Source organism: Squalius cephalus, assembly GCF_949319135.1.
Source record: "Squalius cephalus genome assembly, chromosome: 23".
NCBI lineage: Eukaryota > Metazoa > Chordata > Actinopteri > Cypriniformes > Leuciscidae > Squalius > Squalius cephalus.
In genome coordinates this window covers 5,735,221-5,762,192 of record NC_137144.1, presented here as the reverse complement: position 1 = coordinate 5,762,192, position 26,972 = coordinate 5,735,221, and the positions used below count along the sequence as shown (strand labels likewise).

Below are 26,972 nucleotides of genomic sequence, written 5' to 3'. Positions count from 1 at the left end.
ATTTGTTTATTGTTGTTGTTCGTTTAACGTTAAACCGTTACGCGCAGAGAGCGGTGAGCTCGGGGTGAGAGAGAGAAAGAGTGCCTGCGAGACGAGAGTGCGGGTCTGCTCTGCGGTCTTGGCCATTAACGTTAGTTGATTTACTTGTTTTTGTGTAGGTATAGGTTTAAACTTAAATAAACTACCTATACAAGTAGTTATATCTCTTTGTATGTCTCTTTGTATTAATTTGTCCTGTTATTGATGTAACGCGCTTCATTGACAAAATACGCAACTAGATGTTCGAATATATGTGTTTTTTTAGAGGGATTAATCGAACGTCATTTTTGAGCAATTTTTCTGTTTGTAATCTAGCTAGATAAGGTGTCAAATCTTAAACTGAACTGCGCACTTGCATATGCGCACGTGCATTGCACGTGCTGAAAGTCCGGTGTTCTGTGGAAAGTTTTTTATTGCGCTCTTGACTTCTGAGAAGAACGTCACGTCTGCCTCCTGTCAGTGAGTTGGTTAGTTAGCCGTAAAAAGGTAGCTTGTATGTTTGCTATTTTCTTATAACTGTTAAAGCATATATCAAGAACATATTTTATAACATTATCGTATATATTTCTATCTTTTTTTTGTCCGTTTCGCTGTTTTGCCGAACATTTTCAGACAACCACCACGTGTTGTGAGGGTGAGCTCGACCAGCAGCCAACTAACGTTAGCTAGCTGCTAGCAAGCTTCACACAGCAACAGTTCAAAATGTTTATTTGCAAGTTTAGCACATGTGGTAAGGAATTTAATAGAGTTTGTGAGTTTACTCAGCACATTAAGTTGCATAGTAATAGTGCTAATTACAGATATCAGTGTGGTGTGCCTGAATGCTCCAGACAGTATGTTAAAATTCCTGTACTTAAAGCTCACATGTACAGAGACCACAAACCAGATGTGCCTTTGAGGAACAGTCAGCGACCATGTACTCCTATACAATGTGACTTTTGTGCAGTAAGGTGTGAAACATCATCTTTACTAGTTTGTCACTTGAGGTCGCATTTGCGTGAAGGGTTACACATTGAATGCCCATTTAGAGGATGTGATAGAAGGTTCTCTGTTTTGTCGAGTTTTGCATCCCATCTTTCTAAGAAGCACCGCAATGACAGTGTTGAACATGTAGAAAACCCCTCTAATGTAGAAAGACCTGTTGCCAGTGAATCAGTGAGTGAGTGTGAACCATCTAACGTTAATTATTCTGATGATGAGCAAGAAGTGCCTGTTGCAGTTGATGAATCCCTCTTTCTTCAGAATATCACACTTTTCTATCTAAAACTTCAGGCTAAACTACTATTGCCGGCTACTACAATACAAACTATTATTGAGTGATATCAAGATTTCCATCATGTCAGTCTGACAAATCTGCTTAATACCTTGAGTGAGAAACTAACTGTCCTTGGAATCCCAGAGGCCACAATTAGTAACATTATGGATGAAATGAGAAAAGACGATCTCCTCACAGCCTGTAACAGTGGGCCTTTGAGCACAGACCAGAAAAGAAAGACGGCTTTTAAAAAACATTTTAATTATGTTGAGCCGGTGCCTCAGTTATTAGGTATCAATGAGAAAGGTAAGGAATCGTTTGCCCAGTATGTGCCTATTAAAGAAACATTGGCTGCACTTTTTAAAAGCAAGTCCATGCAGGAACAGTATGCAGCAACACGTTCCCAACCATCATCAGAGGGTATTTTCCAGGATGTAAATGATGGGAAGGGAGCTCAGTGCAACCCTTTATTTAAAGCGGAGCCATCTTCTCTTGGTCTTATACTTTATCAGGATGCATTTGAAGTGGTTAATCCACTTGGTTCTTCTAAAAAGAAACACAAGATTCTAGCAGTTTATCTCACTTTAACAGATATTTTGCCTCATAACAGATCATCCATAGATCAAATGCAGCTTGTTCTCTTGTGTAAGGAGCAGGACTTCAAATATTTTGGGATGGACAAGGTATTTGAGCCCCTTATTAAAGACCTGAAAGCTCTTGAGGAAACTGGCATCGAGATAAATAATGGACAAATTGTCAGAGGTCGACTGTGTGCTATTTCGGGTGACAATTTAGGGTCTCACTGTATTGGCGGATTTGTTGAGAACTTTAGTGTGAGCCATTACTTCTGCAGGTATTGTGATATAAAAAGATCAAGTTTTGAGAGCTCTCCATTATTATGTGGCAGCAAGCATACAGAACAGTCTTTTCTGAATCATCTACAAGAATTAGAAAACACTGGTACCAATTCTGAATGTGGTATCAAATCAAACTCTCCTTTTAACCAACTGTCCTTCTTTCATGTTTGCCAGCCTGGATTACCCCCATGCCTTGGCCATGACCTGTTTGAAGGCATTGTTTCCTGTGACCTTAGTTTGTTGATTGGTTATCTAGTTGAGGAGAAACATTTTAACTATACACAACTCAACAGGTGCAAAGATCAGTTCAACTATCAGGGAAATGATGCCCAGGACAAACCAGCCGATGTTTCACCAGGTAGCAGAAGACTTTGTGGACATGCAGTCCAGAACTGGTGCTTTCTGCGTTTGCTCCCTCTCCTGATAGGAGATAGGATTAGGAATCCATGTGAGAATGCTGCCTGGCAACTTGTGCTGCAGCTCAGAGAAATTGTACAGCTCATTTGTGCACCAGCAATCACTACAGATCAGGTTGCTTATCTTAAAATACTCATTGAGCAGTATATCTACTTTCGAAGGCAGCTCTTTCCCAATGAGCCCCTGAAGCCCAAACACCACTATTTACTTCATTATCCAGAGCTCATTACCCACTTTGGTCCCCTTATTCGCCTTTGGACTCTCAGGTTTGAGAGTAAGCACACATTCTTCAAAAGATGTGCTAGGAAGTTACATAATTTCAAGAACATCTGCAAGACAGTTGCAGAGAGACACCAGCTCTTCCAGGCATACTTGAGTGCAGGTGAAATGTTTCAGCCGAGTGTGTTACTGGATAAAGAGATGACATTCTATGTAAATGACTACAGCGACAAAATCCGAGAGGCTGTTGTTGGTTTGCATTTTGAATCTAAAGATACAGTAGCATCTTACACAGTGACGGTGAAGGGCACATCATACAAAAAGGGCATGTTTATTTTGCTGGGGAAAACTGAAGAAGAGTTGGAGGTTGGCAAGATAGAGCTGGTCATTGTGCACCATGGCTCTGTGTTGTTTGTCACAGAAAAATATCGTTTTGTTAAGTTGAGGGACATTGGGGTCTATAGTGTTTTGGGGACACCTCAAGAGCAGTTTGTTTGCATGAGGCATGATGATCTACTGGATTATTATCCTTTGCCAGCCTACACAATGTGTGACATTACAATGGTCTGTCTCCATCACTCCTTTGCAGAGACATGGCTGCAGCACAGGAGGAGCTCAGGAGGGCTGTCTTGGCAGTACTTCCGGACCTCCCCGCAGACACACTAACTACCTTGATGGCAGGCCTGGAGGAACTTGGTGTGGAGAACAAGGAGGACATGAGCCTTCTAAGTGAAGAAAATCTTCTGCCCTTTCTCCGTGTGGTCCAGTCTAGAAAGCTTCTCCGTGCCTTTTCATCTCAAGGTAACCGTAGGTTGGGTGGTTCGGGTTCCGGGATGGGGGTGGTCGTCTGCATGGAGTGACACAAGGCACTTTTATCCTTCATCCTATTTAATGATTTAACTGTTTTTAATTCTAAGTATATTAGGCTACACATCGAAATGTTCACAATTGAACTTGTAAACCTAGGGTGCGTTTGTAAATTCTCTCCGAGCACGCTCTGCTACACTCTTGACGGTTTGGAAACTGCACTCAGAGTTAATTTATAAACGCACCCCTAATCTCTTAACTATGCGATCTCTAAACTACTTTTATGGTGCCACTCCCATCATTGCTCCACCATCATAGCCTCTCTGCCATAGCCACCCCATCATACCCAGTAAAAATTTATTGATTATGTAGCCTTACTAGCCTATTTCATGAACTATGCCCTGAGTGTGCTTTTGTTATGTAGCTTAATGTGTTCTAATATGATTGTGATGATGGTGTGATTTGTATTTTTTTTTTTTTTTTTTTTATACGGTATGATTGTGGCGTGATGTATTAACTGATGTGTTTGGCAGATTGTGAAATCCACTTTCGTTTTGTGCCATAAAAGTTGCAACATCGATGGCCAAATGGAATTCCCACCCTGGTCACCAATCAAATTTTTTTTGAAGCATGACATGATGTGACCTTGGCTGTCAGGTGGCTTTCTACAGTTGTTTTTTGGGGCTACCACGACAAAAAGTTTGAAATAAATGAATAATGAATGGTTTTATTTATAGAAAATATGATTGGTGTTTAAATACACCATAATATGTCTGGATCATAGGGGTCTAATGGTAAATATTTTTTCAGGTTCCTTCTCAGCCCTGTCTCCTCTTGGCTCTCCACAACTCTCCTCAACCCTGTCCCCCGCAGGAAGTCCACAACTCTCCTCACCTGAGACACCCCGAACGTCCAACCCAATGCCCTCACCACCCACACCATGGCCTGTACATTTTAAGGTGGGGCGGGTCTTGGCGATTCCTAAAATATATTTCTATTTTACTCGATAGGGATGCATCGATGGCAAAATTCTGGGCCGATGCCGATGTTCAAAATAGCAATGTGGCCGTTGGCAATGGCCGATGTTTGTTTTTTCTCAGATTTTGTTATACTTTAAAATAAAAATTAAAACAATAATAAATGGAATAGAATGGGCTGGGTAGGCTACGCTTTGTACATTATTGGTATGACGTAAACATCAGCCACTGTCTTTGGTGAATGCCACTTTGTTGGACCGATTCGCCTTATTGCCATGTTAACCTCAGCCTCATTTTCGTTTTCTAAGTGACGCAGCAAGAAGCCTGTCTATGATCAGGAATTTCTAGGTGCGTTCATGTAGGATGCCGGGGCCGTAAGGAACATATGATCAACTCTCCTAGGTATGCTTTTGTGGACAGTTAATGCTTCACTTAGACCCATTTCCCCCATATCACAAAATATTAAATATTACATTTATTGCAGATGGACTGCAACTCAACCTGCTTACACAGCGAGGTGTAATGTTGGTGACGTATACCTAGCCTACATCAGAGAGAGAGAGAGAGATTAAAATACTGAGCGACAGGGTTCTGTAAAAGCATCTATTGCAGGCTATATTTTGGATCACAAACATAACGCAGAACTTAGCCTAAGGTACCCCATTTCCCTGTGAGTTAATTTCTTGATTTGTACTATTGTTGGGAGTGAGGAGGATTAGATAAAAATTCATATAGCCTACTATACTAATCGCGTTCAGGCATCTCAATTCTCTTTGAAATATCTTGGAAAAAACATCTTTGGAGCCACTTAACTCGCTACGTACGATCGTTTTTGACAGGCCACTTAGTGGAACTCTCAACAACTGGCTACAGACAGGCCTCTTAGATGTCTTAGATTACATTTAGATCTTAGAATTAGATCACTACTTCGTTTGAGTCTGATGCTGAAATTGACTGTAAATGCACCCTTAAAAGCTTATATCCTTGTGTCCTTCTCTCTTTTTTCGCCATTTTCTGTTTGCATCCTTGAAGGTTAACTGGGAGAAGATGACGCCAGAGATCCAGTCAGCCATTGCAAAATCTACTAGACCAAATCCTGCTGCCAGAAGAGCGATGGTCAGAGAGGTTGTCGATCAAATGAGGGTGCACAATGCAAATCCAAATAGAGGGATCTGTTTGAAAGTTGTAAACGATATAATACAGAAGTACCCCACATGTTTTGGGGATGTGGATGATGATGAAAATACAGCTGGGGCATCGCTCATCCAGCAAGTAAAAACCAGAATCGAGCACGTCAACCGAAACAACACATTGGCACGGTTAAGGAAGAATAAGCACAGCAATCGCCAGGCGAGGACAAATGGAAGAGGTCCTGTTGATCAGTATGGATGTGTCCGATGGGCACCTCAAGAACTCCCCTCAGGGGAGACTGATGAAACCTTACAAGAGATGAAGACTCAGATGCAGCAGCTATATGCCCAGGTAGGAATAGTGGAAATTATATTTAGGCATCCTTAGGCACAAACCTATATTTTATTTTTGAGTATTGATGCATCCAAATTTTGACTCCCCCCTCCCCTAGGAAGGAATGTCAGGCGTGGAGAGAAGAGTGCTTCAGAGATGGCTTCAGAGAACCTACATTCTCCAGCGTTGTGAACTTAATGCTGACCCTCCACACAGCATCTCAAAAATGAAGGATGACTGGCCCTTTCTCTTCTCCTTGAAGGGCCTGTTCTTGCATTTCAGTGAGCTGACCGGAATTCCTATCCAGGAGAAGCTGCCAGCTGCCATAGACAACAGGAGTCAGAACATCATAGAGTACTTCCAACAGCAGAAGACACCAGGAGTGGGGAAGGTTCTGGAAGCCTACAATGAAGAGAGTGGCAACAAAGCTATCTGCACCATCATGTGCCTGCCTGCTTGCTCACTTCAAGGAGGGGGATGGTATCTTCCTTACGGCTGATGTGAGTATAACTTGCAGTGCATATACATAAATTAACCATTCCCTCACTCCCTCCTTCCAATCTCTGTCCTGCTATTTTGTAATTGTTAATTACCAGAAATCAGTCACCAGCCCCATCCTTTGCTATGAACACACTTTGCAAAAGTTATTCTAATATTCCATAGACTCCGAACAGCCTGAGTATCAGACCAAAGCTAGCGCTTCAGTCTGACACCCGTCTCATTCAAAGCGTTTACAAAGGGGGAGGGCTTTAGATACCTTTTCAAAAGAAAACTTGTCCCATTTCCAAAACGTCGCCCCTTCTAAAAAAGCTCTCCATGCAGAATACTGGTCTGGTTTCAGAGCAGTTATTCGAGTAAACAGTCTGTTTTTTACTAAAACTGCCTCAATCTATATTCTTAGTCAGCGCACAGGCAGACATTGCTTGAAAATGGGCCCCCAGCTAATTGGTTCATCACGTTTAGTCCCATCCACCCCCAGTGCTCATTGGGCTAACATTCTTCCGATCTGGCTGTACTCGTTGCTCTGAATGGGGAATGTAGACCCGAGACGGAGCCTACTCAACGAAGTGGGCGGAGTCCATGGTCTGATCCAGGCTATACTCTGATGGGTTAGCCATTGCTTCCTGCCATGTAGTTCATAAAATAATTTTAATTTACTGTTTTATTGACATGGCATCCATATTTAAAAAAAAGAATTGCCATGTGCAACTGTTTCTACATTTGGCACCATAAGTTGAAGCTGATTTCCCCCTTGGTGTTGAGCAGAACATTACAGATTTTGGGGCAAGTTTTCTTTGTCGTTGTTTACTCAACTTACCCATGGTTAACTTATGGTTTTTATTCTCCAGCCCTCTGCCACGACTGCCGATATTGAGAGAGCTGTCACCCTGCCAAGCACACCTCGATTAATTGTACCAGGTATAATCTTCCCTTATTTTGTAAAAGTTAATTCTTTAATGAATTCATGTGGTTGAGGGAGGACTGTTGCGCCTAAAAATGTCTTTCTTTGAGTTGTTGATGGAGGGTGCGGGGGTCAAAGGAGATAATAATGTTCAAGTGGAGGTGTGCAAGTCTTTCTCCACTTGAACATTAATGCATTCATGTTAGGTGGCAATAGTGTGTTGTGCAGCTTTTAGTTATCATATTGTTAATGGGTTTCAGGAGAGATACTGCGTGGCGCAGACACTTGGATTATGTCCATGGAAGGAGCATGTGTGATGGGGCCCCACAGCAACCTCCTGCATGGATTGGCAGCAGTCTTCGCTGCCTATTATGTATTCAACTTGCAATATCCGGCAGAAGCCGCAAGCACACTTGAATTCATTCAGAGGTGAGTTTAAACATGGCACTGTCATGAAAACGATCATAGCAATTATGGAGGTATATTTGATTTAAATCAACTGAACGCCTGTGACAGTGCAATTTGTAGTTGCAGAGAAAAGCCACACATGCGTATCAGTAAATTTTAAGTCAAAGAGAGAAATGTTTTAAGAGTTGCAAACTTGTAGAATTTTTTTTTTCTCTCCCACAAACACAACACAACAGTTACACCTTCTCAAATTCTTCATTGCAGGTTCACAAATCCTATTCTACAAATCACAAATTTAGAAACTGCTGCAGTGAATATGGTGCCAAACGCATTTACACAGCCGTATCAAGAAATGTGAAGTCAGAGAAGAGAGCAAGGCAGAGAAAAGACGAGGGCTGAACGCACCAGTTTGCACACTTCTGAGAAAACTGCTGGATTTCGAATTGGTGGGGAGGGGACATTAGTGGACATTGGGCAGGGGACATTAGTGGGCAGGGGACATTAGTGGACAGGGGACATTAGAGGACATTAGTGGGCAGGGGACATTAGAGGACATTGGGCAGGGGACATTAGGCAGGGGACATTAGTGGACAGGGGACATTAGAGGACATTAGTGGGCAGGGGACATTAGGCAGGGGACATTAGTGGACAGGGGACATTAGAGGACATTAGTGGGCAGGGGACATTAGAGGACATTGGGCAGGGGACATTAGAGGACATTGGGCAGGGGACATTAGTGGACAGGGGACATTAGAGGACATTAGTGGGCAGGGGACATTAGAGGTCATTAGTGGACAGGGGACATTGGGCAGGGGACATTAGTGGACAGGGGACATTAGAGGACGGGGACATTAGAGGACATTAGTGGACAGGGGACATTAGAGGACATTGGGCAGGGGACATTAGAGGACATTAGTGGGCAGGGGCCATTAGAGGACATTGGGCAGGGGACATTAGAGGACATTAGTGGACAGGGGACATTAGAGGACATTGGGCAGGGGACATTAGAGGACATTAGTGGGCAGGGGCCATTAGAGGACATTGGGCAGGGGACATTAGAGGACATTAGTGGGCAGGGGACATTAGAGGACATTGGGCAGGGGACATTAGAGGACATTGGGCAGGGGACATTAGAGGACATTAGTGGACAGGGGACATTAGAGGACATTGGGCAGGGGACATTAGAGGACATTAGTGGACAGGGGACATTAGAGGACATTGGGCAGGGGACATTAGTGGGCAGGGGCCATTAGAGGACATTGGGCAGGGGACATTAGAGGACATTAGTGGGCAGGGGACATTAGAGGACAGTATGTTTGACAACGCATGTTCAACCAGTTTGGTATAATAGATTGTTTGTTTGTGCATTGTGCACTCTGTCTCATCAGTTTTAAGAGAAAATAAAATATATATATAAAAAAAATACTAAGTGTTTTGTTTTTCTTTGCAGAAGTCTGAAAGAGGACATTTATCCAAGTTACAACATTTAATTGTAATATTTACAATATTCTGTCCTGTGAAATTACAGGAAATCCCTAAAATTACAGGAAATTCCTGGCTACTAAGTTGCCGTAAATATAACATTTTGCTGTGATATTTACAGTATTATATCCTGTAAAATTACAGGAAATTCTATTAAGTACAGTACCTTGTTGTAGTTATTTTACAATAACAGTCCTGTATGCTGTTTACAGTAAATTTACGGCAACTATTAGCCAGGAATTTCCTGTAAAATTACAAGAAATTTCTAACAGTGCACGTACATCTCTAAAGTGGATTTACATAAACCATATACATCTTAAAGACCCTTATTTTAAATGTCTATTTACATCTGATGAGAAAATCTTCTATAAGTATTGCAGATGAGCACATCACAACATGAAACAGACATCTGAGTGATGAATGTGTGTAAGATAATTCACTATTGTCAACACTGTTTACATTAGACAAATGTGCTGTTAGTAAAGTAAATAAACAAATCATACAGTATACCCAGCGAGCAAAAAGACGTCCAGAAGACGTTCTTAGACATCCAGAAGACGTCCTCACAGGAGCCAGAATGAAAGTTTTTTTGACGTCTTTTCTGGACATTGTATAGACGTCAAGTAAAGACGTGCTACAGACGTAATTGTTAGACATCTAAAGGCAGCCAGAATAAAAGTTGTATTAGACGTGTTTTCTGTAGTAGAAATGTCAAAGACTGTTAAAGACCCATACTGACATGGAAATCCCATATGTGCATTTTGCAAGGATCCAACTTTAAAAAATATTTACTTACAAATATTTATAAAACAGTGGTTGAACTTGTGAGTGAGCTAGTTCTCACTGAGAAAAACCCAGTTACTCCTTGTTAATGGTTGTCGTGTCGTGAAACTGCAGACACACAGACCATAGACCTAAATAAGATTTTAAAGAATATTGATAATATTGTATACTCAATTGAATAACTGTGGTGTATATACTTGCATTTGTATATCTTAACAATATAACTGTAATAAACTGCTTACCATTTTCCTGTAAACCAAACTAATCACCCCAAGAAATCAACTATTTAAATCTCAAAATATATTTTTATTACTTTTTTAAAACTTAACAGCCGAAAGAATGAAGTATAAATTAACACAATAAAACTTAAAAGCCAGAAAAGCTAAATGAAAAGTTGTAAATGAACACAATTTCCCTTTAAATAATCTATAAAATGTTGTTAAAACAATATAACATAACAGTTAACAAAATATGGCTGCTATAAGGTTCACAAGCTTCATTTATAGCAGCAAGCAGTTTCAGATGATCGGCTACAGACTTCTGGGCCTCTGTTGCAGCTGGGTCCCATTTCATGACAGCAGCTACAATCAAAGCAAAAAAATCCACACGTAAAATAAATAAATACAAATGCCACTGTTGTGGTTTAGCTTATAGCAGAGATACATAGTTGAAAATTTGAGTACTCGAATCAATTAAATGAAATAAATCACAAATCAAGTAAAATTACATCAAGCCTGATATAAGGCATTCCACACACACACACACACACACACACACACACACACACACACACACACACACACAAAATTTGCATAGCGAGGGAATCGAGGGAATTATGTGACCAGGTGTAAATGGAATTGTTGTGATAAAACAGATAGCTATCCGATCTGAGAAAACGCATCAAGTGGCCAGGTTTAAACAGCCCCGTATACACACACACGCACATATTAGGGGTGTAAGTTAACGGTTCACAAAATTCATGGTTCGGTTCAATACGATACACTTGTGTCACGATTCGGTACGTTTTCGATACAGGAAAAAGAAAGAAATACCAGAGAAAGAACCAGAGAATTTTTTTGTATTAAACCTAACATCATAAAGTATGATTTTTTTTTTTTACTTTGAGGAATGATAAAGCTATAATTGACTCTTAGAAGCATGTAAAACAGCTCCTTGAAAAAAATTAAATGTAATATTGTAGTTATAAACAAAGGTTTATTTTAGTTCAGATTAACATTTGAGGGCAGTAATTTTATTTATGTCAAAATAAAACCAACGTAATGTAACTTGAAAGCATTATAGCCTACTATTCCTGCCAAACTTCCATGGTTACAGTTAGTGTTACTACAGTAAATCCATGGTGAATGTTGCTGATCTGTGGACACTGGATTGTTCATTCATGGCACAATGTTTCCACGTCAGCGCTGTTTGATCCGTTAATAACAGAGAAATATGAATGCTTCTCACTAGATCTCGCAGTGATGTTATTACTTCAGTGGGGATCTATTAGCGCCGTGTAGTAACAGTGTCGCTTGATCAAGATTGGCTCGCGCTGCACTGGTCCAAACTGATAAACGGCCCGTGAAGCACATAATAACAGCACCTGCTTTCTGGTCAGTTAGCCTACAGTCCCTGCTTTTTTTGTGGAAACCAAATCTTTTGATTGTGAGAGAGCCATGTGTTAAAAGTCAGATGGCACTTAAGCTACTTTATGATTTGCCCTATGTCTGAACAAAAGAAATAAAAGTTAACTATCTATACCATATTGAATTGCATAGCATCATATTTTTGCAATGCGTTGAATCGATATCGAATCGCACCGGATCGTAATAATAGTGAATCGTATTGCATTGCATCGGTAGCTGGCAGCTGCTTATCTGTATCATTAATGTATTGTATCGTTGGCTATGCATCGAGATGTGTATCGTATCGGCCTCAGTTATGGAGATGCACATCCCTAATACCTACATAGGAAAAGTAACTACATTTACATACTGTGAATCGTTTTTTTATTTATCGAGAATCGTTTTTGAATCGAAAATCGCAATTGTATCGAATTATGACATTTTCTTAATCTTACACCCCTAATATAAACATACATATAGTACTTTGGAGACCAATTGTGTTGAAATAACATTGAGACAAAGGAGGTAGAGGACGAATACTCACTTCTCTTGGTAGCTGTTCCGATGAATGACGGATCCTGGCCACAGAAAGATAAAAGAGAGAGGTAAAAGGGGGGAATAAATTAGCATGGGTCACATTTCATTCGTTTTGTCTGGTATCTAAAACTTATGTCTGATAGAAAAATGTGCATCACCAAAAGAAGGAACATGTAGATTAACACAGTGGATCTGTCCAAATGGTAATCGTTTTAATAACGTTGTCATCTGAACAAAGAAAGAACTCTTCCGTTTTTAGTACATTGATGTTGTGTAAAAGTTCCTTAAGTTTGTGTGTTCTTGACGTCTTTTCTTTTAACCCTGCAGGTAGTTACATTAACGCATCTATTAATAAAAGTTTTACCTATGGAACTTCGGTATGATGAAAGTGTGTGTAATATAGCAAACCCAAACAAACAACTCAATTATTCTATGTTAAATGGAACTCTTCCACCATATCTAGTTTTAAAATGAATCACAGGAACTTGCCATCCTAGGTCACATTACCATAAATATAATATAAAATTACTATAAGATAAAATTACTTCAGTTAATTTACCATCGCATGCATGTCCCCCTTTGCTAACCCTTTTGTGGAAGGGCTCTTTGTGAAGGGATTTAGATGTTTGCTTGGAACACCCCTTTAATTGTACATTTATTAAATCACATGTAAGGTTTATAAATAATACTAGATAAAGGAGAGCAAACTGATTCCCCCTTCATTTTATCTACCTTATGCCGACCGAAAGGTATATGATTTTCTTTCTTCAGATGAAAACACATATTTTAGAAAAAATAAACTAGACTTTTAGAAATATTATCCATCTCTTGTGTTTGTGTGTCAAATAATGCAAGTGAATAGACACCAAAATGCTGAAGGTCGAAAAAGTCCAAGAGCATTGCTCACATGATAAGTGCAGAAAACATCTTGTGTGAACAACACAGCAAGCTGTGAGTATAGGCTGTATGAAGTTTCTGGCATATGCACTTGCATTATAGTGGCTTAGAATAATGGATAATTAAAAAATATATATTTGTGGAAAGAAAGTCAGATATACATCTGGAATGGCACGAGTGAAGAAAAAAAAAAGATCATTTTTTAATTTTGGAGTGCATTGTGCCTTTAAAATTGACTGCGGATTTAGATACTGGGTAACACTTTATTTCGATAGTCCACTTTAGACATTCTACTAACTATAAGTAACTTTGCAACTACATGTCAACTATCTGTCATTAGAGTATTAGTAGACTGTCTGCTTAATATTGGCTAACACTCTGTTTTGTTGGTCCCCTAACAGACATTCTACTGACTATAAGTTACTTGGCAAACTACAAGTCAACTTATTCTCCTAACCCGAATCCTAACATCTAAACTTAACCTACCAGTCTATTGACTGTCTACTACAGCCTACTAATACTCTAATGAGAGTTAGTTGACATGTAGTTGAAAAGTTATAGTTAGTAAAATTTCTAAAGTGGACTATCGAAATAAAGTGTAACCAGATACTGCAGTGGATACTTACTAGTGATGGACTTGTTTCTCTGTTGGTGCCTATTCTGCTCCGTAAGTCCAATGCTTGATCTAAAAAAAACTTTTTTTAAAAAGAGATGCCAAAACGCATTTTTGCAAATATAAGTTTATGCATAGTGTGGCCTCTTTCCTATTTTACGTATTACAATTATCCAGGCCAGCACTCTAAAAGTTTATTAATATATGCAGTGAAGCCTGCTCCTATACTCACTTAATAAATTATTGTATTAAATCCACCATAAAAACATGGTTTCTACACTATAATAAATAAAACATGGTTAATTTAGCAAATGTCCTTAAAGGATTAGTTCACCTCAAAGTTGAAAATTGTGTCATCATTTACTTACCCTCAAGTTGATTTAAACCTGTATGAATTTCTTTCTTCTGCTGAACACACAAAGAAAGATATTTTGAAAAAAAGAATGTCGTAAACAGACAGACTTGGGTCCCATTGACTTCCATAGTAGGAAAAAAAAATACTATGGAAGTCAATGGGACCCAAGTTACAGACATTCTTCAAAATATCTTTCTTTGTGTTCAGCAGAAGAAAGAAAGAAAGAAATTCATACAGATTTGAAACAACTTGAGGGTGAGTAAATGATGACACAATTTTCAACTTTGAGGTGAACTAATCCTTTAAAAGAACAGCTCATCCAAAAAAAAAAAAAAAAAAAATAGAGTTATCTCATATCCTCATGTTGAAATTTTATGAGATTCTTATGTAGAACCATAATTAAGATATCTTGAAAAATGCCTTTTATTTTTGTCATACAATGAATATAGTTGTTTTATTCCCAAAATTCTTGTGTTTCACAAAAGTAAGTTATAGAGGTTTGAAAATACTTTCATTTTGAAAGACATTTATTTTTGGGTCAGCTAGGCCTGTAAACTCAAGAAGATAAAGCTTGTCTGGAGGGTTTGAACCAGTGCATTTGAGCAGATTCACATGTTCTGCCTCTATTTCACGAGTATTTTATGACAATACTCACCGCATCTGAACATCGTGTGGCTGGATAATATTTATTCCCAAAATGCCTGGATCATGAAGGAAACACACACATACACATCTATATTAGTTATTTGTTTTACTTACTAACGGAGACATTTGCAAAAGCTTGCAAAATTGACTCACCAGCTCCAAAACATATTACGACTCGTTAATTTAACTGATCGGTTAGCCATCCCGCGATCAACAATAGATTCAAAAGCCTAGTTTGCAGATTCTTATAGTAAGACTGTGACAGTTCCTTTCTGTCTAAAGATCCAATATTCTCAGTTCACTCGTTGTAAAGCATTTATTTTTTATCATAAAGTTAGACAAGTTAACGTTACACATCCTAGCAGCAGCACATAACATTAATACATTGGGAATAACCGTATGCACTAATAATATTGCTCTAATCGCGTTTAGATTTTCAATTTAATACACTATATCTTGATGTAGCTGAATTTGTATAAAATAAAGTTATTTACCTTCCGTAGATTGCAATATGTCCGTTGTTAAAATTCTTTGTCCATTTCCTTGTTTGTTCTTCATTTACATCCAGCAACACCCAGCAACTCGCTCAAAATAAACATTTAGCAGTCCGATGTAAAATAATCCATGTTTTAGACGATGTAAAACCCACAGAATAGGCTAATATTGAAGATCCCGCGCAGCAGCAAAGCAAACACCGACTCGCTCAACTGACGTTTATTCAAACTTGACTCGTAAAGGCGCGCATAGTTGTCATTGGCTAGATTCCTGGATGACAGTCAGAATAAACAGAGAATAACCAATCATGCTCAAAACAGCTAGGAGAGACAGCCAATAGTGTGGCAACATTGCAATTACAGGAAAATATGAATATATATATATATATATATATATATATATATATATATATATATATATATATATATATATGTATAATGTGCTATTTATTTGGTTGTATTTGTAGGCTGGCTGTATATTTAATCAATTGGTTAAATTGTTTTTTTCATTGCAGTGCATGATTAAAAATTAAACATTAAAAATTAAAGATTAAAAATACTGTAAGAACTTACAGTAACTGACCATATATAATATGCATTTACCACTGTTCTGATAAAGCGCAATTTAATAGAGCAAACAGTATATTAAACAGAGCAAACACTGCATATATTCATATACAATTCTGTATGTAGATCTATATGAAAATCTAATGAATTGGTATCATGGTGGTGACAGTTACATTCATGTGACCCATAATGACCCTTTTACACTGTCACAAATTCTTGACCTTTCCTTTAGAAACACTCTTATGCCTAATAATGTCAACATCCTTTTTCACCCTGTGTGGCACTGGTACACAACCTGTTGGTTTAGAGTTAATCCTCTGTCCAACGCAACACTTTGGTAACATTGGCATAATTATATACAAGTTACAACATAATACCCCGGGTTTCACACTTTCACAGGCAAGACTTACGCCTGTAGTCCCAGACTAAAATGCATGTTTGAGCAGTATTACCTGAAAGCAACTTACTGACATATCTTATGGCAGTGCCATTGTTTTGTCTCAAGATGCACGCCAGTAATGTTTTTTTTTTTCTAAGGCACATTTTTAAAAGCTATAATTAAATACCCAAATTGAACTAAGGACAAATCCTGGCTTTATCTAAACCATGTCTGTGAAACTGGGTCTGGGTTAGAAATTAAGGGTTAGGTTAACCCTAACCCTAACCTTAAAGGGATACTTCGACTCTGGGAAGATGAATGTGTATTTAAAATAGGTCATTTAAGTAGAAGAAATGTGGAGACATTTTTGAATTTGGAGCTTTCTAGACTGAGAAAAGCCAGAAAATGTATTTTTGGCTTATGTGGATGAAAGACAACAACTCCCAGAATGCACTTGCTTCGCTGCCTTAGGAGGCCACGCCTACCGGTTAGAGAGCACAGTTGAAAACAACAAGGCTAGCCTAAGTAAGTGATGAGTTTGCCAGGGATTTAGAGACCCAAAATGTCCGGGATTCGGCTTTTGCGTTCTACAGTCGCCATTCATCATGTTTACTGTGGCGAGCAGGACGAGGCTGACGGCCGCGGGAGAACGGCGCGAGGCCGGTGGCGTCATTACTGAGACACGCCGGGTCTCACATCTCTCACGGAGGAGCGGAAATTTTCTTAGCAAGGGTAAAACGCACATCAACCGATCACTTGTTTAGCGTTCATGTAAACACTACATTCAGATTCACCGATCGGAATTAATTAAGTTAGATTGAAACGAGAGGTGTGCATGTAAACAATGAATGGCGACCGCAGAACGCAAAAGCCGAATCCCGGACATTTTTAACAGTCTCGCCCGCCGGACAAGTCCGGGAAAAGGAGGATGGTAACCCCTACTTACTCAGCTTTCTCCTATTATTCAGCTTTCTCCACAGAACAAGAGCATGCTAGCTTAGCTTCCAAAGAAAGACGGCTGACACTGTGTACATTCTGAGTGAGATCCCACCCTGTATGGGCGGGTTGTAAACATGCGGAACAACGCCATCTACTGGCTGTAGTCTTTAGCCTCTGGACAGAAAATCCTCCGATGACACAAAATGACGATTTTTGCGTCATCGGAGGATTTTTTCCAGACAAAAAATACATAAATCTCTCCTCTCAGGGGGATATGAGGGGGGAAAGCATGGTAATTCGAAAATACTACAGGTTTTCTACTAATACAAAGCTTAATGCTAAATCCTGAAGTAACCCTTTAAGACTTGCCTACAGACTTTTATTTAACAGCATGGTGTTAACTGCAGTGGTTAGGCCTTTAGCATTGCTAAAGGACAAAAATCTTCTCACTGTGCCAGTCTGTTTAGTAAAGATTGTTTGTATGGATTGTCCCTAAACTAGAGCTATTGATGCATTCAAAACATACCTGCATCATAAAGATCGTATTTACAAATTGAACATACATGAACGCCGCCACAATGATGAAAATATGAGTAGGAAGCTTGGGATTTTCTTTTAGCCCGATCTTGAAGAGTTATGAGTGTGTCAGTGATACTTTGGTATTTAGCAGTTACATTGTCAGGCTTTTCTATTTACGATGAAGGAAGCTAATGCCTGCACAAAATATGACAGTATTATAGTATTACAATATAACATGTAATGATACATTTTACAGTGGCTTCATAAATTAATTTAAAACATAAATAGTAAAATAGTAAAACCTCATGAATACAAACTTCCCAGGAGGACTTAAAAGCATCATGTGTGCATCATGAACCCTGTTGGTGTCTGACCAGCAAGATCAATTTAACAGTTAATGATATAGTCTGTAAATTAACAGTCAGTTAATTAATTTACAGATATTGTTTGTCATTTTGTTCTGAACTAGTTCTGGCTGTCAGTGGGCGTTTAGATTATGGCTGGATTGGACATCTTTATTCACGTCATTTATGGACTGTTTCTGGATGTCAAAGGACGTCCAGATTATAGCCAGTATGAACGTCTTTTCTGGACTAGTTCTGGCTGTCAGTGGACGTTTAGATTATGGCCGGATTGGACATCTTTATTCACGTCATTTATGGACTGTTTCTGGATGTCAAAGGACGTCCAGATTATAGTCAATATGAACGTCTTTTCTGAACTAGTTCTGGCTGTCAGTGGACGTTTAGATTATGGCCGGATTGGACATCTTTATTCACGTCATTTATGGACTGTTTCTGGATGTCAAAGGACGTCCAGATTATAGCCAGTATGAACGTCTTTTCTGAACTAGTTCTGGCTGTCAGTAGACGTTTAGATTATGGCCAGATTGGACATAATTACTCAGTGTCATTAATCGACTAATTCTGGCTGTCAATGGACGTTCAGATCATGGCCTGGACGGGCGGACTTGATATCAACCTGTTTTGTACGTCCACAGACGTCGCTTGCTCAGTGGGTAGTAACTAAACATAAGTTAGATATTTTATTTGTCCATTTGTACTGTTGATAAATAAGTGAATCTTGTCTGGATGTTACAGGAACAGATGAACAGATGTGTGTTTATTGAGTTCATAAATCATAGAGGTAACGCAAATCTTGTCTGAATGTTACAGGAACAGATGAACAGGTGTGTGTTTATTGAGCTCATAAATCACAGAAGTAACATGAATCTTGTCTGGATGTTACAGGGACAGATGAACACGTGTGTGTTTATCCGGTGGAGAGCATGCAACAACCTCTGGCACGAAGGCACGGCTCACCTCTGGTGGTCAGCTGATTCATCAGAATAAAGCCGCAGAATGGGAACCGCTGTGTTGAGATGGCAGTAGGATGTGGGGTTCACCACCTGTAAATACATGCTTGTAGTTTGAATAAAGTTTTGTGTGTTGTTGACTTGTATATACATTTATTGATGGTTACTTGTATTTGTTCTTTTACTAATTTATTCATGTTTCTTATTGTTGTCAGTAAATAAAATATAATTATTTAATTAATGCATTAATTCATTGCTTGACTGAAAATTTTAATGTTTTCACTGCATTTATCTAGTGTGTATTCATGCATAGCTATGTCATATGACAAAACAAATTACATTTTGCTTGTTTTATTGAATTATATAATTTTCAGTACAACAAAGGTAATATAGCCTACTTAAGTATTGGCCAGCATTAATCATTATTATTGTGTGCAAGTGTTGGGGTGGGCTAGCAATACAGTTTGTTCTGGTGTAATATTAACAGTTCAGGTGACGTTTCATTTTGTTGTAAAAGTTTATTAATTTAGTTAATTTAGGAGAAAACCGTGATGACATCGTCCAGCTCAGTTCAGTTCTCATATAATGGTGTCAATGCAGGGAGATCAATATTATTGTTGAATATTAAATTAAATGTTAAATTTAATGTCCCCAACTAAGCAAGCCAAAAGCCAATGGCAACAAAAGTGAAAAAAAAGGCGAAAAAGGCCACAGGGACAAGGAACCAAAACTCCATCAGGTGACAGAATGGAGAAAGAAACCTTGGGAGAACCCAGGCTCAGTCGGGGGCCAGTTCTCCTCTGGCCAATGAAAGAACAGTGTATGATTATGATTCAGGCAGCATTACAGGTCAGAAGTCAAGATTGGTTTGGAACAATCAGAATATTATCCAGTTCCATCTGGTTTAAGAACAGAATCATCACACCGGGATGGAGACTGCTGACTACATCATGCGTTGTGGTTGTGTCTAAGCGCAGGTCCTCCATCTGATCTGGATACGGCCTGGATCCAGCTGATTACAGTAAACCTCGGAATAAACAGAAAGATGCCATGTGTAGATGCCATTCTTCTTATGATGTAACGAGTACATTGGGTGTTATAGGAAGTGTTCCCGGTTCCGGCTGACCTAATTTATGCAGCCTAACGGTCCTAGTACTGAGCCTTGTGGTACTCCATACTGAACTTGTGATCAATAATACATTTCTTCATTTACTGCAACAAACTGATAACGGTCAGATAAGTATGATTTAAACCATGCTAATGCAATTCCACTAATGCCAACATCATTTTTGAGTCTATTTAAAAGAATATTGTGATCAATAGTATCAAATGCAGCACTAAGATCGAGTAACACTAATAGAGAGATACAACCATGATCGGATGATACGAGCAAACCATTTGTGACTCTAATGAGAGCTGTCTCAGTACTATGGTACGGTCTAAATCCTGACTGGAAATCCTCGCAGATATCATTTCTTTCTAAAAAAGGAACACAGTTGTGAGGATACCGCCTTTTCTAGTATCTTTGACAGAAAAGGTATTTGAGATCGGCCTGTAATTGACTAATTCTGTAGGATCAAGTTGTGTTTTTTTTAACAGACGGTTTAATCATAGCCAGCTTAAAAGTTTTTGGTACATATCCTAATGACAAAGAAGAATTAATGATATTAGGAAGAGGATCTATGACCTCTGGAAGCATCTCTTTCAATTGATTAGTCAGGGTCTAACATACATATTGTTGATTTAGATGATTTAAGGAGTTTAGAAAATTCTTCCTCTCCTATAGGAGACTACAATGCACTGCCTGATGCGATACTGTAGTAGACGTTGCATAGTTACAATTTATTAACGTAATATGTTTTTTTGTGTCAAACCCTAAATGAGAAATAGTCACACACACACACACACACACACACACACACACAAACACACACAAAAAAATTGATATTTCTGACAACGCACAAATCAAAACGGGTCAAATTGACCCACAACAGTACACAACGGATAATATACGGAATGGGTTTTTGTGAGATTAAATGAGAGTAAATGCCTGCATACAACTACAGTAAGCATCATGTTCACAGCGCACACAACACCCTCAGCACTTACACTCATGATTTCTCTTAACATGAGGACAGGAGAGCTGTCAATAAATACATTGGAAAACAAATAACTTACATTAAGTACTTGAAAGAGGAACTCAGATTGTTACGGCTTGCCATTAAGAGTGAGTGAGTGAGCAAGTAATGTGTGCAAACAGAGTCCAAACATAAAGATGTTGATGTTTTTCTTTATTTTGTTCCAGTGAATAAACATTGCCTCTAATCCATTTCCTCTGGCTTCTCATTTCTTCATGGTCATAAATAATTAGGCACAACACCAGAATTTACATATTAAGCACTGACCATAACTTATAGAGCAATCCTTTGTATCAAAAAAGATATAAAAATCAGAAATAATTGATTATTATCATAATATTTGCAGTGTAATTTATTACACTGTACATCTTAGTTATGTGTGTTAATGAATATTGTATTGTATTTTGTAACAAATTAAACCGAGTTTGCATAAACAAAACTGTTGTCACAACTTCTAATTCAATTATCTTCTACCTACAAACAACACTGAATTAGATTAACATAATTTGAAGCATAAACACAAATAAATTGATGTCGATTACTTATAAATATTAAATTGTTGTTTAAACTAGTTTCAACATAACTCACTTATAAAGGGAGTGGTTGCCCTCTAATCTATTTAGTTCAAATGAACAGCTAGAGCTCATACCATATAACTTATTTATAGCATGTAAATTTAATGACCAATAAGATATTGTCACTGGCATTAGCACAGCCATTGCTCATATAGAAACAATTACTTTACTGGAATAAATCTGATTATCGTTCAGTGTTGCACCTCAAGTTATATCTCAAAAAATAAAGCATCTCAATATTCATGATGCAAACTGATTTTAGTTTCCACTAATGAACAACAATTATAAAAAATAAAAAAAAATGTCCATGCACATGTCATTTTCTGGAAATAAACTCTAAAAGACCATAATGGAATTCCATTTTGGACTTCCAAAATTGGAAGTTGGCAGTAGTTTATAAAAGGATAATTTTACTCAAACACATAAATAGTAAATCCATGGAAATAAAGTTTCTGCATTTAACTTATCTGCATGACTTCATCGGCTGATGAAATTAGAACAATAAAAGAAAACTTCATGAATTGAGTTTTAAATAGTAAAATCTTAGTAAACAGTAAAAAAAAAAATCTTTAAAAAAAAAAGGTATAAAACACCACCATCTTTACAAAGTGTCAGCACATCATGGTAATTTTGTCTGTACTTCTGCAAACCCGTCTGGTTTTAGGATTTTTTTTTTCTCAAATATTTTAGAACTCTTGTTAAAAGTAGAATAAACAGTGATTGCTTACTTCATTGGTATATTTCTTTTATTGGAAATATAATGCATGAATGTCTGTTGTTGGAGTGAGTTTCAAATGCAAGCAAATTTGCAGTTCAGTGTTTAAAGAGATTTACATAAGTTGGGAAATGCTGTAAGTTAAACCATTTACACAGAGCAAGAAAGAAAAATACAACCTTATTTTCAGATTTTTAAACTAACGTTAATGACAAATTGAACGAGATTGAATAGGGTTATGAAACGTGCTCAGCCTCTTCAAAAACCCGAAACGGTGTTGTCAACGTTTATATTAGCTTATTTATCAAGTTTCTAATAGAATTAAGACTGCAGATAAAATGATAGTTATAATAAAAAAATAATAAAAAAGCTCTTTATCGGAGAAGATGGGTGGCTCTTAAAAGAGCCTTTGGGGTAGTTGAAGTCAGGCACGCCTCACTTCGAGCTGGTGTATTTGGTGACGGCCTTTGTGCCCTCGGACACGGCGTGTTTGGCCAGCTCTCCGGGCAGCAGCAGACGCACGGCGGTCTGGATCTCTCTAGAAGTGATGGTGGAGCGCTTGTTGTAGTGCGCGAGGCGAGACGACTCACCGGCGATGCGCTCGAAGATGTCGTTGACGAAGGAGTTCATGATGCCCATCGCCTTGGAGGAGATGCCGGTGTCAGGATGTACCTGCTTCAGGACTTTGTACACATAGATAGCGTAACTCTCCTTCCTGGACTTTCTGCGCTTCTTTCCTCCCTTACCGGCGGTCTTGGTGACAGCCTTCTTTGAGCCCTTCTTGGGCGCGGACTTTGCTGGTTCAGGCATGATGATACGAGATCAGAAGACTAACAACGTTATGTTTCCTCTTGTGTGATGCAGAGGTATTTATTCACTGCCCTATGCTAATTTTCAAAGGGATACGGAAATCTCTGATTGTCTGTTTTCATAGGCCAAACCCATAAACTCGTACTTCATTAGACAACTCGAAGCATCAAGCGGGCCAATCACAGGCGGATAAATAATAGTCCCGCCCACCACTTCCATAGTTTCCGTTGTTTCGTTTCCCGCTCTTTTATTCAAAATTTTTGAGAAAATAAGCGGTTCCAATATTGTGCATCATCGAGTCATTTTAAACCCCTTATAAATCCATTGAGGGAGTTTAGAAAAAGAAAAAAAAAGCAACGCGTCATCACAAAACTATTATTGAGATGTTTAAATGACAGAAAAAGCAAATATAAGCTCATTTGACTGTTCAATATATAACTAATGTAATATATGTAAGTCTACATCTTCACTTCTGCTAACTGTAATACTATTTTGATACAGCGTTAATTGCTTTTTTGTTAGTTTCGTAGACAAACATTCATTCAATAGATTAACATGCATGACATTCCTTTTTACATGTTATCTGTTAAAGAAAATAAAAATATGTTGACAGTCTCAATTTATTACTGTGCAACGTTATTTACGAGTTTTGGTGAAGCTCATCCTGGATTCAGAAAACAAAGCTTTTTTGTACTTGATTCTATGATTGACATGGTCAGCACATTAACTCTTTATGTGGCAGAGTGTGTGGCTCTTAAAAGAGCCGTTGGGTTTGTGTGGTTTCTCCTGGTTTCAGGCGTTTATCCGCCGAAGCCGTACAGGGTGCGTCCCTGTCTCTTCAGCGCGTACACAACATCCATGGCGGTGACGGTCTTTCTCTTGGCGTGCTCGGTGTAGGTGACGGCATCGCGGATCACGTTCTCCAGGAACACCTTCAACACTCCGCGGGTCTCCTCGTAGATCAGACCGGAGATGCGCTTGACGCCGCCGCGGCGAGCCAGACGACGAATGGCGGGTTTGGTGATTCCCTGGATGTTATCACGCAAAACTTTACGGTGACGCTTAGCGCCTCCTTTCCCGAGTCCTTTACCGCCTTTGCCTCTTCCAGACATGTTTCACTTAGACTACTTTCCGTCGACCAATGTAAGACGACAAACTGATACTGTATTTGGGTGTTAGAAGGAAGCGTTTTACATTCGCTTACAGGACCTGACAGAAACCAACGCCGCGTCACATGACACACACCCCTCCCCGAGAGCACATGTGATTGATTCACAACTCCGACCTTTGTTTCATATTAAAATTCAGGTTTCATAAAATGTATTTTATCTTCTGTTTATGCCTGCATTTTTTTTTTACCTTTTTAATAATGGGTATCCAGAAAACACAAACAATGGAGACACAAACACAATTACTGTATTAAAACTGCAATGCTAAAATGCAGGTTTATGTTACTCTTTACTGACTGTGTACATTTTAACCCTTAAACAGGCAAGTGTGGAAACTGATCAGCAAAACATCCTTTTCATTTCAGTTTTGCTTAATCTAGACTTGAGTAAAACAAATTCAAAGGAGTTTTTGATATATTTCATATATTTAGATGTTGATAGATTTCACAAGTTGTATCTCCTAAGTTTTTATACTAAGGTATAAATTAAAACCAAACTCATTAATATTTGTTTTATGTGATGCAAAAACAAAAAAACAAGTAATATGCAAAATATGCTGCATGTATGACATGTTCTTCTTCTTTTCTTTATTTATATTTTATTTTATTTATACATTATAAATGTTATACTTTATTTTATACTTTATTTTATTTATACATGTCTAAGTGTCCTAAAATTGAGGCATGTAAATTGTTTTTACACTGCTGAACTGTCTCACTGTCCTGAAGAGTTCAGCTTAAGTCCTATTCAAATACACGCCTGTAATTTCGCAGTCAATCTGAAGACTTTTAGCAGGTTTTGGTGTGTGTGATTGGGGTCCGGTCAACTCTGGAGGGTTGGCGAAACCTGTTCAACCCTGCAAGAAAATATAGTTGAAAATGCAAAGATATAGTCAACTTTTTTTGTTACACGTGTTAATCATTTGAACGAATATTTATTTACGAAACTAACAAAAAAAAAATATATATATATATATATATATCAAAATAGTACCACAGTTAGCAGAAGTGAAGATGTAGACAAAAATGTTATATGTTGTCCCTCAATGGATTTATAAGTGGTTTAAAATGACTCGATGATGCACAATATTAGAATCGGTTATTTTCTCAAAAATATTGAATAAAAGAGCGGGAAACGAAACAAAGGAAACTTGGGTAGTTGTGGGCGGGACTATTATTGGTCCGCCTGTGATTGGGCCGCTTGATGCGTCGAGTTGTCCAATGAAGTACGAGTTTATGGGTTTGGCCTATGAAAACAGACAATCAAAGATTTCCGTATCCCTTTGAAAATTAGCATAGGGCAGTGAATAAATACCTCTGCATCACACAAGAGGCAACATAACGTTGTCAGTCTTCTGATCTCGTATCATCATGCCTGAACCAGCAAAGTCCGCGCCTAAAAAGGGCTCAAAGAAGGCCGTCACCAAGACCGCCGGTAAGGGAGGAAAGAAGCGCAGAAAGTCCAGGAAGGAGAGCTATGCTATCTATGTGTACAAAGTCCTGAAGCAGGTTCATCCTGACACCGGTATCTCCTCCAAGGCGATGGGCATCATGAACTCCTTCGTCAACGACATCTTCGAGCGCATCGCCGGTGAGTCGTCTCGCCTCGCGCACTACAACAAGCGCTCCACCATCACTTCTAGAGAGATCCAGACCGCCGTGCGTCTGCTGCTGCCCGGAGAGCTGGCCAAACACGCCGTGTCCGAGGGTACAAAGGCCGTCACCAAATACACCAGCTCGAAGTGAGACGTGCCTGACTTCAACTACCCCAAAGGCTCTTTTAAGAGCCACCCATCTTCTCAGATAAAGAGCTTTTGTGTATTTTTAGCTACAATCTTGATCCCATGATCAACACTGAAAACAAGCTCAAGTCTTAGATTAACTTAGATGCAGAACTCTGTTGTGTTATACTCCACGTTAAAATTAAAATTGTCGTCATAGGCCTACTCACCCTCATGTTGTTTAAAACCTGTATGCTTTTTCTTCTGCACAGAAAGGAAGATTTTAGAAGAATGTCAGTAACCAGACAGTTTCTGGTCTTATTGATCTCCATAGTAGGGAAAAATATATTTACTATGGAGGTCAATAAAACCAGAAACTGGTTACTGATATTCTTCCAAATATCTTCCTTTCTGTTCAGCAGAAGAAAGAAATTCATTCAGGTTTGAAACAACATGAGGGTGAGTAAATGAGAGTTTATTTTAAAGTTGAGTATCCCTTTAATTGAGGACAATAGGGTATAATTCAAACTTACTGCCATGCTTGTTCAAATTACATGGTTTGTGAACATAACCACTTTAATGCTGGGATGTGTATGTAGGTGAGGCGATACGTAAATGTCATGACATTTCTTTGTATGTGTTTTAAAGGAGGAATCGCATTTAACTTTACTAAAGAGTTGGCTCACCCTCCGCCTATATGAAGCACAGAGAAAGGAAGAATAAACTGAGGGAGATATGGGTGTTCACGTTACGGTTAATGAGCACGATAGATAGGGCACAGATCAGAGTACTGGGGGGGTTTCAAGAGGATTTGAAATATTAATAGAATGGGAGGTAATATTAGTAATAC

General features: G+C 38.7%; 4 protein-coding genes across 4 annotated transcripts in view; 1 reads left to right on the top strand and 3 right to left on the bottom strand.

The window, feature by feature from the left end:
* Nucleotides 1-26,972, bottom strand: part of LOC307151359 (uncharacterized protein) — a gene marked incomplete at both ends in the record, with an annotated part of 110,727 nt that overhangs the window by 52,400 nt on the left and 31,355 nt on the right. The window lies entirely within an intron of this gene.
* On the bottom strand, nt 22,445-23,319 carry LOC307151408 (histone H2B). The gene has a single exon (XM_079859411.1). The coding sequence runs from the start codon at nt 23,231-23,233 to the stop codon at nt 22,859-22,861; it is 375 nt and encodes a 124-aa protein (XP_079715537.1). The 5' UTR covers nt 23,234-23,319; the 3' UTR covers nt 22,445-22,858.
* Nucleotides 23,980-24,365, bottom strand: LOC307151414 (histone H4). The gene has a single exon (XM_079859417.1). The coding sequence runs from the start codon at nt 24,343-24,345 to the stop codon at nt 24,034-24,036; it is 312 nt and encodes a 103-aa protein (XP_079715543.1). The 5' UTR covers nt 24,346-24,365; the 3' UTR covers nt 23,980-24,033.
* LOC307151417 (histone H2B) lies at nt 25,761-26,199 on the top strand. Its single transcript, XM_079859420.1, has one exon. It carries the CDS (start codon nt 25,773-25,775, stop codon nt 26,145-26,147), a length of 375 nt encoding a protein of 124 aa, XP_079715546.1. The 5' UTR covers nt 25,761-25,772; the 3' UTR covers nt 26,148-26,199.

Bases quoted from the DNA above. Each gene is read 5' to 3' on its own strand.
- LOC307151408 (XM_079859411.1), bottom strand. From the start codon at position 23,233: ATGCCTGAACCAGCAAAGTCCGCGCCCAAGAAGGGCTCAAAGAAGGCT.
- LOC307151414 (XM_079859417.1), bottom strand. From the start codon at position 24,345: ATGTCTGGAAGAGGCAAAGGCGGTAAAGGACTCGGGAAAGGAGGCGCT.
- LOC307151417 (XM_079859420.1), top strand. From the start codon at position 25,773: ATGCCTGAACCAGCAAAGTCCGCGCCTAAAAAGGGCTCAAAGAAGGCC.